This window comes from Leptonychotes weddellii, chromosome 6 (assembly GCF_054177405.1).
Source record: "Leptonychotes weddellii isolate Sample4059 chromosome 6, ASM5417740v2, whole genome shotgun sequence".
NCBI lineage: Eukaryota > Metazoa > Chordata > Mammalia > Carnivora > Phocidae > Leptonychotes > Leptonychotes weddellii.
The window spans coordinates 95,768,953-95,785,914 of NC_138374.1; the positions used below are offsets into that span (position 1 = coordinate 95,768,953).

The 16,962-nt window shown below is 37.2% G+C and overlaps 1 protein-coding gene across 3 annotated transcripts in view; it reads left to right on the top strand.

Moving 5' to 3' along the window:
• TDRD5 (tudor domain containing 5) overlaps nucleotides 1-16,962 on the top strand; it is a 94,330-nt gene that overhangs the window by 41,031 nt on the left and 36,337 nt on the right. For all 3 annotated transcript variants that reach the window (XM_081824696.1, XM_081824697.1, XM_081824698.1), the window contains 4 exons: nucleotides 6,012-6,224; nucleotides 7,489-7,702; nucleotides 12,246-12,458; nucleotides 12,982-13,048. In XM_081824696.1, the coding sequence (XP_081680822.1) occupies nucleotides 6,012-6,224; nucleotides 7,489-7,702; nucleotides 12,246-12,458; nucleotides 12,982-13,048 (707 nt within the window). The remainder of the gene's footprint in view (nucleotides 1-6,011; nucleotides 6,225-7,488; nucleotides 7,703-12,245; nucleotides 12,459-12,981; nucleotides 13,049-16,962) is intronic.

Sequence of the window (16,962 nt, forward strand, 5' to 3'; positions counted from 1 at the left end):
TGATGCCCAGCGATGTTGAGCACTTTTTCATGTGTCTGTTGGCCATTTGGATGTCTTCTTTGGAAAAATGTCTGTTCATGTCTTTTGCCCATATCTTGAGTGGATTATTTGTTCTTTGGGTGTTGAGATTGATAAGTTCTTTATAGATTTTGGATACTAGGCCTTTATTTGATATGTCATTTGCAAATATCTTCTCCCATTTTGTCCGTTGTCTTTTGGTTTTGTTGACTGTTTCCTTTGCTGTGCAAAAGCTTTTTATCTTGATGAAGTCCCAATAGTTCATTTTTGCCCTTGCTTCCCTTGCCTTTGGTGATGTTGCTAGGAAGAAGTTGCTGCAGCTGAGGTCGAAGAGGTTGCTGCCTGTGTTCTCCTCAAGGATTTTGATGGACTCCTGTCTCACATTTAGGTCTATTGCTTTTTAATCTCCATTTCATTTATTTCTATTCTCACCTTTATTTCCTTTCTCCTCCTAACTTTGGGATTTGTTCTTTTTCTAGCTCCGTTAAATGTAAGTTTAAATTGTTTATTTGAGATTTTTCTTTTTTCTTGAGGTAAGGCTGTATCCTTATAAACTTCCCTCTTAGAACTGCTTTTGCTGCATCACAAAGGTTTTGGATCATTGTGTTTTCATTTTCATTTGTTTCCATGTATTTTTTTCATTTCCTTTTTGATTTCTTCATTGATTCATTGGTTGTTTAATAGCATGTTGTTTAGCATCCACCTGTTTGTGTTTTTTGCAGTTTTGTCTTGTAATTGATTTCTAGCTTCATACTGTTGTGTTTGGAAAAGATGCTTGATATGGTTTCAGTTTTCTTAAATTTACTGAGTCTTGTTTTTGGCTTGATCTATCCTGGGGAATGAAAAGAACTTGAAAAGAATATGTATTCTGTTTTTGGATGGAATGTTATGTAAATATTTGTTAAGTCTATCTGGTCTAATGTGTTGTTCAAAGCTATTGCTTATTTTCTGTTTGAGTGATCTGTTCATTCATGTAAGTGGGTGTTCAAATCCCCTACTATTTCTCCCTTTATGTCTTCTAATATTTGCTTAATGTATACAGGTGTTCCTATGTTGGGTGCATAGATGTTTACAAGGGTTATATTTTCTTGTTGAATTGATCTCTTTATCATTATATAGTGCCTTTGTCTCTTGTTACAGTTTTTGTTTTAAAGTCTACTTTGTCTGTCATATTGCTACCTTGGCTTTTTTTTTTTTGCTTCCATTTGCATGGCATATATTTTTCCAGTCCTTTACTTTCAGTATGCATGTGTCTTTAGGTGAAGTGAGTCTCTTGTAAGGCAGCATATAGATGTCTTGGGTTTTTTTTTTTTTTTTTTTTTTTAATCCATTCAGTTACCCTATGCCGTTTGACTGGAGCTTTTACTGCATTTACATTTAAAGTAATTATTGATAAGTATATATTTAATGCCATTTTGTTAATTGTTTTCTGGTTCTTTTTATGGTTCTTCTCTGTTCCTTTCTTCTCTTGCTTTATCTTTGTGATTCGATATTTTCTTTAGTGTTATGCCTGGATTCCGTTCTCTTTTTTTTGCGTATCTATTATAGGTTTTTGTGGTTACCATGAGGTTCATATATAATATCCTATGTATGTAGCAGTCTATTTTATATTTTAAGTTCGTGGTTGCTGAAGTTTGAACACATTCTAAAAACACAAAATTTTTACTACCCCCCCTTCCAAGTTTTGTGTATATAGTGTCATATTTCATATCTTTTTATTTCCTGGCCCTTAACTAATTTTTTAGATACTGATTTTACTATGTTTGTCTTTTAACCTTTTATATTAGTTTTATAAGAGATTGATTTACTACCTTTACTATACGTTTGCTTTTACTCATGAAATTTTTTCTTTTCATAATTTTTTTTCTAATTATGGCCTCTTCTTTTCCACTTAAAGTAGTCCCTTTAACATTTCTCATAAGTCTCCTATAGTGGTGATGAACTCCTTTAACTTTTGTTTGCTTGGGAAACTATTTCTTCTTAAATTCCGAATGATAACTTTGCTGGGTATTCTTGGTTATAGGGTTTTTTCCTTTCATCACTCTGAATATATCATGCCATTCCCATCACAGCTGATACTCCTATCGGGTTTCCTTGTATGTAACATGTTGCTTTTCTCTTGCTGATTTTTAGATTCTCTACCTTTAATTTTTGACATTTTAACTAATTTGTATCTTGGTGTGGACCTCCTTGGATTCATCTTGTTTGGGATTTTTGTGATTCCTGGACTTGGATGTCTGTTTTCTTACCCAGGTCAGAGAAGTTTTCAGCTATTATTTTTTCAAGTTATTTTTCTGCCCTCTTCTCTCTCTCCCTCTCATTGGGACCCCCTGTAGTGTGAATGTTAGAATGCCTGATATTGTCTCAGAGATCCCTTAACTTACCCTCATCTGAAAAAATATTTTTTCTGTTCAGCATGGGTGCTTTCCATTACCCTGTTTTCTAGATCGCTGATTCATTCTTCTGTACCTTCTGATCTGCTGTTGATTCCCTCTACTGTATTTTGCATTTCAGTTATTGTATTCTTCAGCTTTGATTGGTTCTTTTTAATATTATCTATCTCTTTGTTGAAGTTTCTCTGAGTTCATGCACTCTTCTCTGGAAGTCAAGTGAGCATCTTTATGATTATTATCTCAAACTCTTTATCAGATAGGTTGTTTATTTCCATTTGGTTTAGTTCTTTTTTGAGGTTTTGTCTTATTCTTTCATATGGGGCATATTTCTCTGTCTCCTCATTTTGTTTGACTCTCTGTGTTTGTTTCTATGAATTAGGTGGAAAACTACTTCTCCTAGACTTGAAGGAATTGCCTTGTGTAGGAACAGCCCCTGTATAGACTGTATGTGTCTGGCAGCTTTGGTTGGTTGGCTGGAGCTTTAGTGGGTGCAGGCTGGATGTCCCAGGGCACTTGCTTTAGGACCACTCTGGTGTGATGGCTGGAGCTGAAGTGGGTACAGAGTAGAGGATTCTGGTGCTCTCCATGCACAGTATGTCCTGGAGGTACAACTGGAGCTGAAGTGAGTGTGGGCTGGGGGTTCTTGGAGTGTTCTGCATAGTGGGTGCCCAAGTGAATTGTCTATAGCTAAAGTGGGGATGGGTCTGGAGTGTTCTGGAAGATGCAAACGTGATTATTATTTGTCCCTGAAAGGACAAGGAAAAATAAAGCATTGCTTACATAATATTCTTTATTGTAACCACATCAAACAGATTACACATTAGCCTTGAAAACACTTTGATATGATGACCATTCTTTTTGGTGATATTTGTTGTAGTAAGACTAACCTGTATCATTAATGAAGACCATCTAAATTATTTTTTAGGATTTATTTATTTATTTTAGAGAGAGAAAGAGGGAGAGACAGAGTGCGCCAGTGTGGGGGGGGGTAGAGGGAGGGCGGGAGAGAAGGCAGACTCTGAGCTGAGCACAGAGCCTGACTTAGGGCTTGATCCTACAACCCTGAGATCATGACCTGAGCAGAAACGAAGAGTCGGATGCTTAACCACCTGAGCCACCCAGTCGCCCCAAAGACCATCTGAATTTTTAAAATATACTTTCTTCATTATCCAGATATTTGGATAACTCTGAAGAAATAAATTTTCTAAAATAGTGATCTGATGGGGAAGCACCAGATCAGTGGTTGTTAACTCTGGTTGTGCATTAAAGCTTTTTAGAAATACATGGATATTCGGAATAAATGGGTGTGTATTGGGACCTAGCACTTGTATTTATTTTTAAACAAACTTTTTATTTGGGGATAATTTTAGGTTTATAGAAAAGTTGCAGAGATATTAATGAATTCTCATATGCCCTCATCCATATCCCCTAATATTAACATCTTATATTACCATGATACATATATCAAAACTAAGAAATTAACTGATATATTACTATTAATGAAACTCTAGATTTTATTTTGGTTTTACCATTTTTCCCATAATTGTTCTATTTCTGGATCCACTCCAGGATACCACATTGCATTTAGGGCACTTGATTTTTGTTTGTTTTTTGTGTTTTTCTTTTGACTTAGGTTTTTTTTCTTTTGAAATTTTTATTGAGGGTATTATATATTTATATACAGTTATTACAAACAAATGCAGAGAGATTCCATGTACTTTTTCCTCCGTTCCCTCAATGGTCATGCTAAATTATAGTATAATATAGTTCAGTTGACCCTTGAACAACATGGGTTTGAACTGGATAGGTCCACTTATATATGGATTATTTTTGGTAAAATCAGTATAGTACTGTAAATGTAATTTCTCTTCCTTATAATTTTTTTTAACATTTTTTCTTCAGCTTTATTATAAGAATACAGTATATGATATATATGACATACAAAATATATGTTAACCAACTGTTTATGTTACAATAAGGCTTTTGGTCAGCAGTAGGCTATTAGTAAAGTTTTTGGGGAATCAAAAGTTATATGCAGATTTTTGACGGCATGGGGGGGTGATGTCTCTAACCCCTGCATTATTCAAGGGTCAACTGTATTTATATTTTTATAAGCTTTTTTTTTTTTTTAAGATTTTATTTATTTATTTGACAGAGAGACAGTGAGAGAAGGAACCCAAGCAGGGAGAATGGGAGAGGGAGAATCAGGCCTCCCACAGAGCAGGTAGCTTGATGCGGGGCTCGATCCCAGGACCCTGGGATCATGACCTGAGCTGAAGACAGATGCCCAACGACTGAGCCACCCAAGCACCCCTATATTTTTATAAGCTTTTACAAGTGGTTTCGATGGATAGCAATTTTTTGTCCAAAATGTAAATGTATCTTTGCTGATTTTTCTGATTATTAAAATAACTCATGTTCATTTTGGAAAATATCACAGATGAGTAGAAAGTTGGAAGTGAACAATTACCATCATTTTAGTTCCCCCAAAAATGCTGTTAGAATTTTTAGTCTTCCAGATTTTTTTTCAACATATATGTAAGCATTGTTAGATTTTTAAAAACTTATAAAACATTTACTTATTAAACAATTCCAGCAATGTAGAATGGTAACTAGTAATTGTTTTAATGGGTCTTTTTTGGACCTTTTATATATAACATAGTTATTTATCATATGTATAATTTTCTTGCACAAAACAGTATTATATAAATGTGTATGTTCTTGGGACGCCTGGTTGGCTCAGTCGGTTAAGCTTCTGCCTTCGGCTCAGGTCATGATCCCAGGATTCTGGGATCAAGTGCCGCATCGGGCTCCCTGCTCCGCGGGGATCCTGCTTCTCCCTCTGCCTCTGCCTCTCTCTCTCTCTGTCTCTCATGAATAAATAAAAAAAAAATCTTAAAAAAAATGTGTATGTTCTTGCTTTTTATACTTCACATATTATGGATGTTCTAGATCAGCATAAATAAGTTTATTTCATCCTTTTTAACTACATATAATTCTTTTATGTGACTACATTCATTTACTCAGTCTCCTATTGACAGACATGTAGAGTGTATTTATTTTTTATCGTTATGAAAGATACAGATGTAGATACCTACATCTTTGTGCACTTTTATTAGTTTTTCTTTAGGAGCCACTATGGCTTTAGGTCTATCTGGAGTCTGTTTTAATGTGGCAACCTCTTATAATCATCATACACATGTAATTTGAACAAAATATGTAATTGATTTGGTAATTCCCTAAAAATTAAGGCACTGTATTATGGAATATTAAGTAGTCACATACATTGTACATTAAGCAACAGTGCACTTTCACTGCTAAAGTTGAACAAAAAATAAATTGAAGTCAGGATGTTGAAAAATAAAACCTTTAGTCAAAGTTCAAGAAACCTTACCAGACTTACCCTCTCCCTTGCCAACATAAATAAAGATTTGTTCTCTTCTAGAACTTCCTTTTATCTCTCTATACTGAAAGGTCTGCAAAGGGTTCATGTCTCTCATTTATCATTATTTTCCCAGTGCCTGGCCCATAGAATGTGCTTAATAAGTTATACAAATTATTGTAATAGCTATCCACAGGCTACTCTATTGATCATTTCAGATGGAGATATTTCATCAGTCAGAAATTCATGTTTAGTTCAATCGGATAAGAAAATAGAAGTCAAAGCTTATGTCTCCAGTCCCCCTAGAAATTCACTGTCTACTGCTGCTGTCGAGGAGACTGCCTGGGATTGTCCTAAAAACCATAAGGAGCCAGAACAGAAGATTTGCAAGAAGCCTAATCTGGTGGTAAAGCTGGTAAGGTTTACAGCTGGTAAGGTTTAACGACTTTGTATGCTGGAGATTCAGCATTATGAAAAGTAACTGAATGAATATTTCTTCAAACCAAAATTCTATTTTAGAAAAGTCTTATTTCTAGATACATGATTTCTTAGAGCAAAGCTTTGGTCTGAAGTCACCTTATGCAGCATTTATTCTGGTTTTCAATCTTTTGTATAACTGATTTCATTCAGATCTCATTTTAAAGTTTTCAGATGGCTTTGAAGATTTGCCAGCTTTTGCAAGAGGTTATAGCCAATACTTGGTCCATGTTTTTTAAAATGTAGGCTGGAAAACCCTCGAGGGCTTCAGAGGGAAGAATTGAGGAGCTTTTTTTTCACTTTATGTCTCAACAACTGCTGCAGATTGCCCTGCACCTGTCCTCAACTATAGGGTGCTTTTCCTTTTTTCTTTTTCATTATATGTCCACACAGTTCTCCTTTTTTGTGCTCTCCTCTTCTGTTATTTATTTTGTTGTTGTTAAGGAATTAATTGCTTACTCTTCTTTTCTTCTACCATCTATACCTGGCTTCTTTCATGGAAGGAAAACATTTTGTTTGGAAAGCCTACTGCATATTTTCTAGAGGATAAGAGAAAGGCCTAAAGGAAAATAAGATATTTTAGAATAAGAGTGTTTGAGAAACCCTATTTTTGGTTGGAAGACTAGTGTGAAATTTAATGCATTCTTTAAAGTTACCTTTGTTGATAGAGTTGGGTGGGATGACAGTCTATCTTGGCTCAGCTTGAATATTTTAAGTACCATATTTGCAATTTTGTATGGGGTAGCTGTATAACATACTCTTAATATCATAAGGCAGTCGTTTTCATATATTAATGTAGGTAAGGATCACCTAGGGAATTTTTTTAAAAGATTTTATTTATTTGATAGAAAGCACAAGCAGGGGGAGTGGCAGGCAGAGGGAGAGGGAGAAGCAGGCTCCCCGAGGAGCAGGGAGCCAGACTCGGGAGTCGATCCCAACACCCTGGGATCATGACCTGAGCCTAAGGCAGACGCTTAACCGACTGAGCCACCCAGGTGCCCACCTAGGGAATTTTTTAAGTGCATAACTGGAAGCCCCACTTCCAGGTATTCTGGATCAGTAAGTCCTGGCTAATGCCTAAGAAGCTTCATTTTTATAATTTCTCAGGTGATTCTGATAAAGATGACCCATGAAATATACTTTGAGAAATGTCATAGTTTGAAATGCCACTCAAAGTTTTATAGTGGTTTCTTTTCTTTTTTAACTTGTAGCAAGTAGAATTTAACAAGTCACAGCTCAACCTGGCAGTGGCCAATCATGATATCCCACCAGATGCTGTACGGGACAAGAAATTATGCAGACTGCCACCATTAGATACCAGTACCCTTGTGGGGGTCTTTGTGGAGTATATCATCTCTCCTAGTCAATTCTACATCCGAATCTATAGCAGGGATTCATCCGAGTTACTTGAAGACATGATGATTGAGATGCGGTAGGAGCCTATTGTTTTCAGTGTATTTTTCATGTATCTCATTCTAAATCATAAGTTCTCAACATTTTGGCTTTAGGGCTTTTAAAAATTAAGGACTGGAAAACTTTTGTTTATTGATATTTATCTTAGAAATTAAAACTAACATTTAAATTTTTTTTTGTTTAAAAATAATGGTAAGTCCATTTGTGTGAATATAAATAACATAGTTCTGTGAAAAATAACTTTTCCAGAAATTACAATATTGGCATTGTTCTGCATTTTTGCAGATCTCTTTAATATCTGTCTTAATAGAAGAAAGTTTGATTTTAATATCTGCTTTTGTCTTTAATCTCTTGAGGTATATTGTTTTGGTTGAAGTATATGAAAACATCTGGCCTCACACAGATACATACTTGGGAAAAAGAGTATTTTAATAGCCTTTTCAGAAAATTGTGGATCTTTGATATTTTCAGAAAATTTTTGAACATTCCAAACTTGGCAAGTGGTGATTTTTTAAAAATTAGTTGCAGTGTGGAATTTGAACTTTTCATACCCTACTGTGTTAAAGTCCATTGGTCTTCCTTTGCACTTTGTTTTTTGTTTTTTTTTTTTTTAAAGATTTTATTTATTTATTTGACAGAGACAGACAGCGAGAGCAGGAACACAAGCAGGGGGAGTGGGAGAGGGAGAAGCAGGCTTCCCGCTGAGCAGGGAGCCCGATGTGGGGCTCGATCCCAGGACCCTGATTAAGACCTGAGCCGAAGGCAGACGCTTAACGACTGAGCCACCCCGGCGCCCTTCCTTTGCACTTTGAATGAACCCAGGACTGGTTATGCAATTGCAGGCTCCAGTGCAAAATTAAAATGCAAAGTGCTGAGTTTAAAAATCATTAAGAATTTCAGGACAGCAATAGCAGAACATTAAAGCAAGCGTAAGGCCCTTCTAAGTGTGGACTCAATACAACTGGCCCTGAAAGGATCTCTTACCCCCATTAATAATTTTAAAACATCATGCAGTGGTATTTTGGAAAACACTGGTTTACTGAGTTATGTAGATCTTCCACATTTATTAATATCACCACTGATCTCATCAGAAAAGTATTACGTATTAGGGAGCTGTCAAGCTCATGGTGGTAGATGCAACATTTCCAAAATCCTAATTTTCACTTGAAAGCCTTAAATTTTATCCGTGATGACAAATACTGTCAGTGTTTTCCTTGAAGTGACATGCTCATCTCATTTTTGAGAAAATGTGTGTCAGAAACCTAAGTCTGAATAAACATAGTTTGATAACGGTCCTTTTGAGCAAAAACGGTGTTCCATGAGAACAATGGCTAGTTCATTTTCCAAGTAAAAATGTTCCACAAAAAAAGCAGCTAGTTCAATTCACAACTCAAGTGCATAGTGCTTTTCCTTAAGACAACTTGAGAAGTGTTTTATGTGTATAGTACTTCCATTTTTGTCACACGGAATATTGAAAAGATGGTCACTCAGTGGTTGATATTTAATAAACTTAATTTTTATTACTTTATCAAGTGACATTGGCTTTTTTTTCTTTTTTCTTTTAATTGTGAGTGTGTGACAGTGATATATAAATGATGGCTAGTAAAGTTTGGTGCCACTGTCTTGATTTGGCTAAGGCCCCTTGCTTTTATACCATCGTTGCAAGTGTTAACACAGTGAAAAGGGCAAATCACTATTTCACTCAACTACTACTACTCTAATCTCTTTTCTCTGCTGAAAAATGATGCCCTTTCTTAGTAAACACCATGAAAAATGTGTACATTTGCAGTCACTTAAGATTTATTCATGAACAACAGTGTCTGGTTTTTACATAGGTGTCACATATAAGAATAATTTATTACATACTTCTCCAAGAGCATTCCATTTTTTAATCTAATTTTACCACATTATATACTCCACTCCTCTCTCACCCAAGAACACTTGGCATAATGTAAGTCACATAATAATCACTTAGTAAAAATATTATCATATATCATATACATATCCTATATATTCCATTCCAGGATGCCTGTAAGATTTAGTACATGTTTTAAAGCACACTTACTGGATTTGTGATCTTCCTTACTTTATAGGCCTAGTCTCCTTATCTCCAAAGTAGGGATACTAATAGTACCTGCCTCACAGAGTTGTGACGATTAAAGTACTTAGAATGGAGTCTAGCACAAAAGTTGGCTACTGTTGTTATCAATACCATATCTGCTGTGTGCTTGGGATGTTGAGGCATGAGGAGTACAAGGAGAAGACAGACATGGTCTTTCCTTTGTCAACACCACGATTATCTGGGAAGATAGGGGATATGTGGGGTATTGCATGAGGTGGTCATTCTGCCTGGGCAAGATGGAAGAGAGCTTCACAAAGGGGGTACTTGAGCTCGGCTTAAAAAACTAGTAAGAATTTGCCAGTCAAGGTGTGAGTGTGAATGTGCAGGTCCAGTCACGGGCACTGAGGCCAGCATTAGCATTAACGACGGGAGTAGCGCTGTGCTCTGGGAGCAACAAATAGGGCAGTGAGGTCACCACTGCGTGAGCTTGGGTGGACAGTGACTGAATGTGAAACTGGAATACTAGGGAAGAGCTGGAGTATGAACACCATGGGAAGGAATTCTGACTTCTTCTGTGGACAACGAGGAGCCTCTGAAGGTTTTTAGAAAGTAGGGGCATCAGCAGGTTTGTATTTCAGGATAACTCTGGTTTCAGTGCAGAAGGTGGGTGGAGTGAACAGGAGAGCATCCATTACTATGCTAGTCTTGGTAAGAGCATGAGAGTGGAAAGGGAGAGAGAAATTGGAGAGAATTTGGGAAAGTACAGTTGTCAGGTTTTGGTGACAAGCATGGGTTTGGGAAGGATAAGGGAGAAAGGGAGAATAGGAAACCTGTGTTGACTTTAGAGATTGGGTAGGTTTGAGCTGGGGTTAGAAGTTTGCACCTGGTGCCTCTAAGGTGACGATGAGGTATAGGGAATTGACAATGTTGAGTGGACAATATTAGTTAGGATTAGGTTTAGCCACTGTTACAAAGACATAACTTAGCCATAGTAGCATAAAGAAGATAAAAGTTGATTTCTTCTTCCCCTAGTAGTCCATATATAAACACTACAGACTAATAGGGTAGCTCCATGGTGTTGGGGATGCAAGTGTTTCTTGTCTTGCTGTTGCAGACAGTGTGTTGCCCCCATCTTCATGGTCCAGGAGGTAGCTCGCCACCACACCCAGCAGCTCCTCATTCCAGCCAGTGGGAAGGAGAAAGAGAAGAAGGTAGGAGGTTGGAGGCATGCCATTTTCTTGAAAGACAAGAGCTGGAATTTCTGTACTTGACTCCCCCCCCCACCCCCAGAGAAATGTACTCGTATTTATTTTCTTATTTTTTTTCCATTTTTTTAAATTTTATTATGTTAATCACCATACATTACATCGTTAGTTTTTGATGTAGTGTTCCATGATTCATTGTTTGTGTATAACCCAGCGCTCCATGCTGTACGTGCCCTCTTTAATACCCATCACCAGGCTAACCGATCCCCCCACCCCCCTATACTTGACTTTTTTTTTGTGATAGAATACACATAAAATTTACCATCCTAATCATGCACACTCTACTTTTTCTCACATCTCATTGCCCAGAGCTTAGTATTCACATCCAGATGCAAGGGAGCCTGGGAAATCTGAATGGCTATATACTCAGGCAAAATTTGGATTCTCTTACTAGGGGAAGAAGAGAGAATGAGAATTGGGGGACAACTAGCATCTTTTCTGTATAGCTGAAAATAAATTTTCAAAGTTCAGAAGCGATTCAGCATCTAAAGATCCAGGTGGAGAATCACCAGTTTATCCATAGTGGTATAAGACATGAAAATGGGGGAGATGGTACTGTGTACAGCAAGAATATTAATAGTTAAGGAGTGCCTACTGTATTTGGACTCTGTGCCAAACATTCACATATTTGAACTAAGGTTTTATTATCCTCTCCATGCGCAACAAGTAAACTGAAGCACAGAAAGACAAAGATACATGGCTAGTAAATGATGGAGTCAGGATTTGAGCCCATGTCATTGGCTCCAAAGCCTGAGCTTTTATTATTGTATACTTCCTAAAAAGAGGAGCCCAGAGAACCCAGACGTTTAAGGCAATTACAGAGCCAGTATAGGAACAATTATTGACAGGGAAGAATTAGGAGAAAATAGTGTCTTGGAAACTAGGATAGAGATTGAAAGAGGACGGGGTCAGGGTCATGCTGCAGAGAATTAACAGGCCACTGATGTCTTAAAAATGCCCATTTTAGGAAATGCTGAGGAATAAAGTTGGATTACATTTTGTTTAGAGAGTATGAGCTTAAATGAATGTATGACTTTCTATTTGAAGAAGTTTGTTGATGAAGAGAAGGGATTTGGATAAGAAAGAGGAAAATAATAGTAATAAGCATTTACAAATCAGAAACAGTGGGGATTCTTTTCCTTTTTGCCAAGACTTTCTTGCCCTTGATACATCAGTAAAAATGATCTCGGTATTTTCTTCCCCTATGTGATTCCCTCTATTATGGAATTCTGTAGGCGCTGCTATTCTAATCTGCTGGTTTCTGATCGGTACTCCATGCCAGAGTATTTCATCCAACCAGGACATCTCTGTTGTGTAAGGATTTCTGAGGATAAGTGGTGGTATCGGGTCATTATCCATCGAGTCCTTGGGAAGCAGGAAGTTGAAGTATTCTACCCAGACTTTGGAAATATTGGAACTGTTCAGAAGTCCTCCCTGAGGTTTCTCAAGTGAGTTAACAAATCTTATTAAATTATTCTTAAGTTTTGAATCCTTGCGTTGAAGCCACGTGGAGTTAGGATCACTCTTCCTTTTCTCTTGCCTTCCTCACTCCATCCTTCCCTCTTTGTTCTTAGTGCAAATGGACTTGGCATACGGTTCCTTAGTTTCACAGGGAGATTATAGTCTCTTATGTCTTCTTTCACATGATTATGAATCTGAATGGACCATGAGACTAAATTCCAGTCTCTTAATTAAGAAAATGATTTTTTGGGTCATGCTAAGAGTTGCATTTATATAGCATGAGAGTTGGTTTGTTCCTACCTCTATTTTAATTGCATGGTTTTCAAAGATTATTATGTCTAAAGATTTTACTTCTTAGATTGCTTCAAAGTGTAAGACATTAACTTAAAAATCCATGAATAAAATACTCTCAAGTGGTGTGAATAGCTCAAATCAAGAACGGATTAGAGATTCCATAAAATGCATTTAAAAATATGATTACATATTTGTGTATTTGATCATCTCTTGCAGGTGCTGCTACACAAAGCTTCCAGCTCAGGCTATCCCTTGTTCTTTGGCTTGGGTGAGACCAGTAGAGGTATGTTTGTTCCCCATTTAATCAGCAAATGTTTGATACTTAGAACAGTTCTAGGATCTCAGGATACAAAAATAAAACATGGAATGAGCCCTATGATGAGAAATCACTGTAGATAGTCTGGAAGATAGACGTGGAGACAGAAGTCAGTGTGCTGTGTTGTATTTGCTGTAGAGCTATTTATGGGGTATGCTAGAGGTGCAGAAGGAGGAGTGCACTTCTCTGTTGAGGGTAGTCAGGGATGTCCCTGTGGTCGAGGTGGCATTGGAGTGGAACTTCGAAGGAAGATTAGGACTGTAACTAGACAAAAAAAAGAAAGCTGTTCCAGCCAAAGGGAGGGTAACATAAAACATCTAAAATTTGAGAAATGATAAGTGGCTCAGTTTGCTTACATGGCAGCAGATGAGCTGGAGTTGGTGGATGGAAGTGATGTGAGAGAAACAGACAGGACCCTGAATGGGGATCCGTATCCGTGTTCAGGAGTCCAGACCTTGTCCTTTAGATGCTGGGGAGCAACTAAAGGACGTACCTAGGGGACCACCATACTCAGTTATATGTTTTTAAAGAATTCTCTAGTAACAGTTGTGTGAGATGACTGGAGTGGGATGAAGCAAGAGGCATTTTTTTTAATTAACATATACTGTGTTATTTGTTTCAGAGGTACAGGTCTGTGATTCAGCAGTCTTACACAATTCACAGCTCTCACCATAGCACATACCCTCCCCAGTGTCTATCACCCAGTCACCCCATCCCTCCCACCCCCTCACTCCAGCAACCCTTAGTTTGTTTCCTGAGATTAAGAGTCTCTTATGGTTTGTCTTCCTCTCTGGTTTCGTCTAGTTTCATTTTTCCCTCCTTTCCCCTATGATCCTCTGTCTTGTTTCTCAATTCCTCATATCAGTGAGATCATATGATACTTGTTTTTCTCTGATTGACTTATTTCGCTTAGTATAATACCCTCTAGTTCGATCCACGTCGTTGCAAATGGCAAGATTTCATTTTTTGATGGCTGCATAATATTCCTGTGTGTGTGTGTGTACCACTTCTTTGTTATCCATTCACTGTTGATGGACATCTAGGCTCTTTCCATAGTTTGGCTATTGTGGACATTGCTGCTATAAACATTGGGGTGCAGGTGCCCCTTCGGATCACTACATTTGTATCTTTGGGGTAAATACCCAGTAATGCAATTGCTGGGTCATAGGGTAGCTCTATTTTCAACTTTTTGAGGAACCACCATATGGTTTTCCAGAGTGGCTGCACCCGCTTGCATGCAGGAGGCATTTCCATCCATTTAGATACATTTGTTTATGTAGTTATGAATATCATGCACCTAACTTTGTGTTTTTCCCTCAGAACTCTTTTTTTAAGATTTATTTGAGAGAGAGAGAGAGCATGCACAGGGGGAGTGGCAGGCAGAGGGAGAGGAAGAAGCAGGCTCCCTGCTGAGCAGGGAGCCTGATGTGGGACTCAATCCCAGGACCCTGGGATCATGACCTGAGCCAAAGGCAGATGATTAACCCACTGAACCACTCAGGCGCCCCAGAACTCTTAATTATATATGCCGTACACACTTACTATACTACATTTTTCTTAACGTACCAGTTGCTTGCATATTACACGGATTATTCCTTTAAAAAAATTTATCTGAAAAACACAGTACAGAAGAAAAAGAAAAAAACATTACTATTATTCTACTTTTCAAACACATTCAATTTAGAACTTTGATGTGTGTTTCAGTTTAGTTTACTGGATATTGGGGGTCAGAGTTTTTGTAGGGTTTTCAGGATTACATAAAAGAGTAATATTATTTTATATTCTTAACTCAGCTTATTACAGCATAAATTATGTTACCTTGTTTTCAATTTTAATAGATTCATAGTAATCTGTTAGGTAAATGTATATCATAGATTGATTAACTATCCCCTTATTGTTAGACATTCAATCTGTTCTGATTTTTGAGTGTATAAATAATGTATGCAGTTAGTCTTTGTGCAAGTCAGTATTTGGGATTGTTTTTTAGGGTGCATTTTAGCCTTGGTTTTTTTCTTCCATGAGGAAGCTCAGGGCTAAAGTTGTGACCCACTTGGAGCCAATGTTCATTATTCTCATATTAGCCAGATGGCTTCCATTTTTGTATCTTTTTTTGTTTTCTTATTTCCTTCCTGAAATGCTTCTGACCTTAGGGCTTTTGCCCTCTCTCTTCCTTGGAGTAGCTTGTTCAAAGCATTCTCATGGTTGGCCCCTTTTTGTCACTCAGATTTAAGCCCAAATGTTATTTCCCAAGAAGGACTTCCTTGACCAGCCAATTTAAAGTACACACTTCCACTTCAGTCATTCATTGCAATTTATCTTTATAACACTGTTATCTGGTATTATTGTAATTATTTGTTCACACACACAGTGTAAGCTTCTGAGATGAGGGGCATTGTCTGTTCACCACTGTATCTCTAGTGCCTAGATCAATGGTTGCATCATTGTAGGTGCTTAATAAAGGTCTTCAACTGAATGAATGAATCTCAACTTTTTGTCCTTTTTTCTGGTTTCAAAAGTAGTTAACGCATTTGGTAATGGCAGAGTAACAATAGAGTAGCATGGTGGGACTAATACCCCATAGGCAAAATCCAAAGCAGGCAGAAAAGCAGAAATCTACCCTTGGGAGTCAAGCTGCAGGGTGGTAAGATCAGGAAATTTTCAGCTTCTATCCTGGGGTCACTCCCCTGTCTATAGCCTTGCTGGCTTGAAGAGTTAGAGGACGTTGTTTGGGACTGGCAGAACAGCTAGGAGTTAAGGGAGAAATACTTGAAGGGAGGGAGCCACAGAATTGGTGTTTCAAAATCAGTGACTTGCCATCTGCCCAAATCCTTAGATGACTCCTAAACTCTGCAGGCATTAGGAGAACCCAGTGGCCCTAGTGAAACATCACTGGCTTACCTATTCTTTCTGTCACCTTGCATGCATTATTTTGAAGTTTTTTAATCATTCCACTAACACACTCTATTATTTTAGGAATTATTCTAGGAAATACAACACTTGTTGTAAATAACAATGCAAAGACATTAGAATGCTTTCTTCTTTAACCTCCTCTTCTAATCTATTTTTGTTATATAATTGTTGTTGTTTTAAACCCCTCAAGAAATGGACCACATAAAATAATGTTCACTTAGATTTAGTCATGTATTTCTCAATTTCTTAGCTCTTCATTCTGGCCACTCAAACCCCTTGAGAACATTTTCCTTTTATTTGAACGTATCCTTTAAGATTTCATTTTGTGAGGGTTTGCTGATAGCCAGACTCATGTTTACCTGGACACATAATTTTGCCTTTATTTTTTGGAAGATACATTCACTAGAATTTTAGGTTGGCAGGTAATATGTTTAGTGCACTGAAGATATTATTATAGTGGCTTCTGGTCTCCCTTACCGTATTGGAGAAGTCAGCTGTCAGTCTGATGGATGTTCCTTTGAAGGCAGTGTCCTTTTTGTCTGTAGCTGTTTCTAGCATTTCCTGTTTGTGGCTTGTGTCTTCAGTTTTAGTATGTTTATGTGTGGATTTATTCTTATTTATCATACTTTGTGGTTCCTTGAACTCCCTTTATCTGTGCTTCGTTACTTTATATTAAATCCGGCAAATTCCCAGCCATTATCTCTTCAATTATTATTGTTTTTCCCCCATTATTCATATTTATATTCCCTCTGTCTCTGTTTCTGCATCTCTTTTTCTGGGACCACAATTAAAAGTATGTTAAACTTTCTCAATTTATCTTCCATATTTTTAAAACTCTGTATTTTTCTGTATTTTACATATTTCTCTCTTTCCATATTGCATTCTGGGTATCTTCCACTTTACTGGTTTACTCTCTAATTCTGTCTAACCTGCTACTGAATCAATCTTTTAGGTTTTAAGTTTTGGTTATT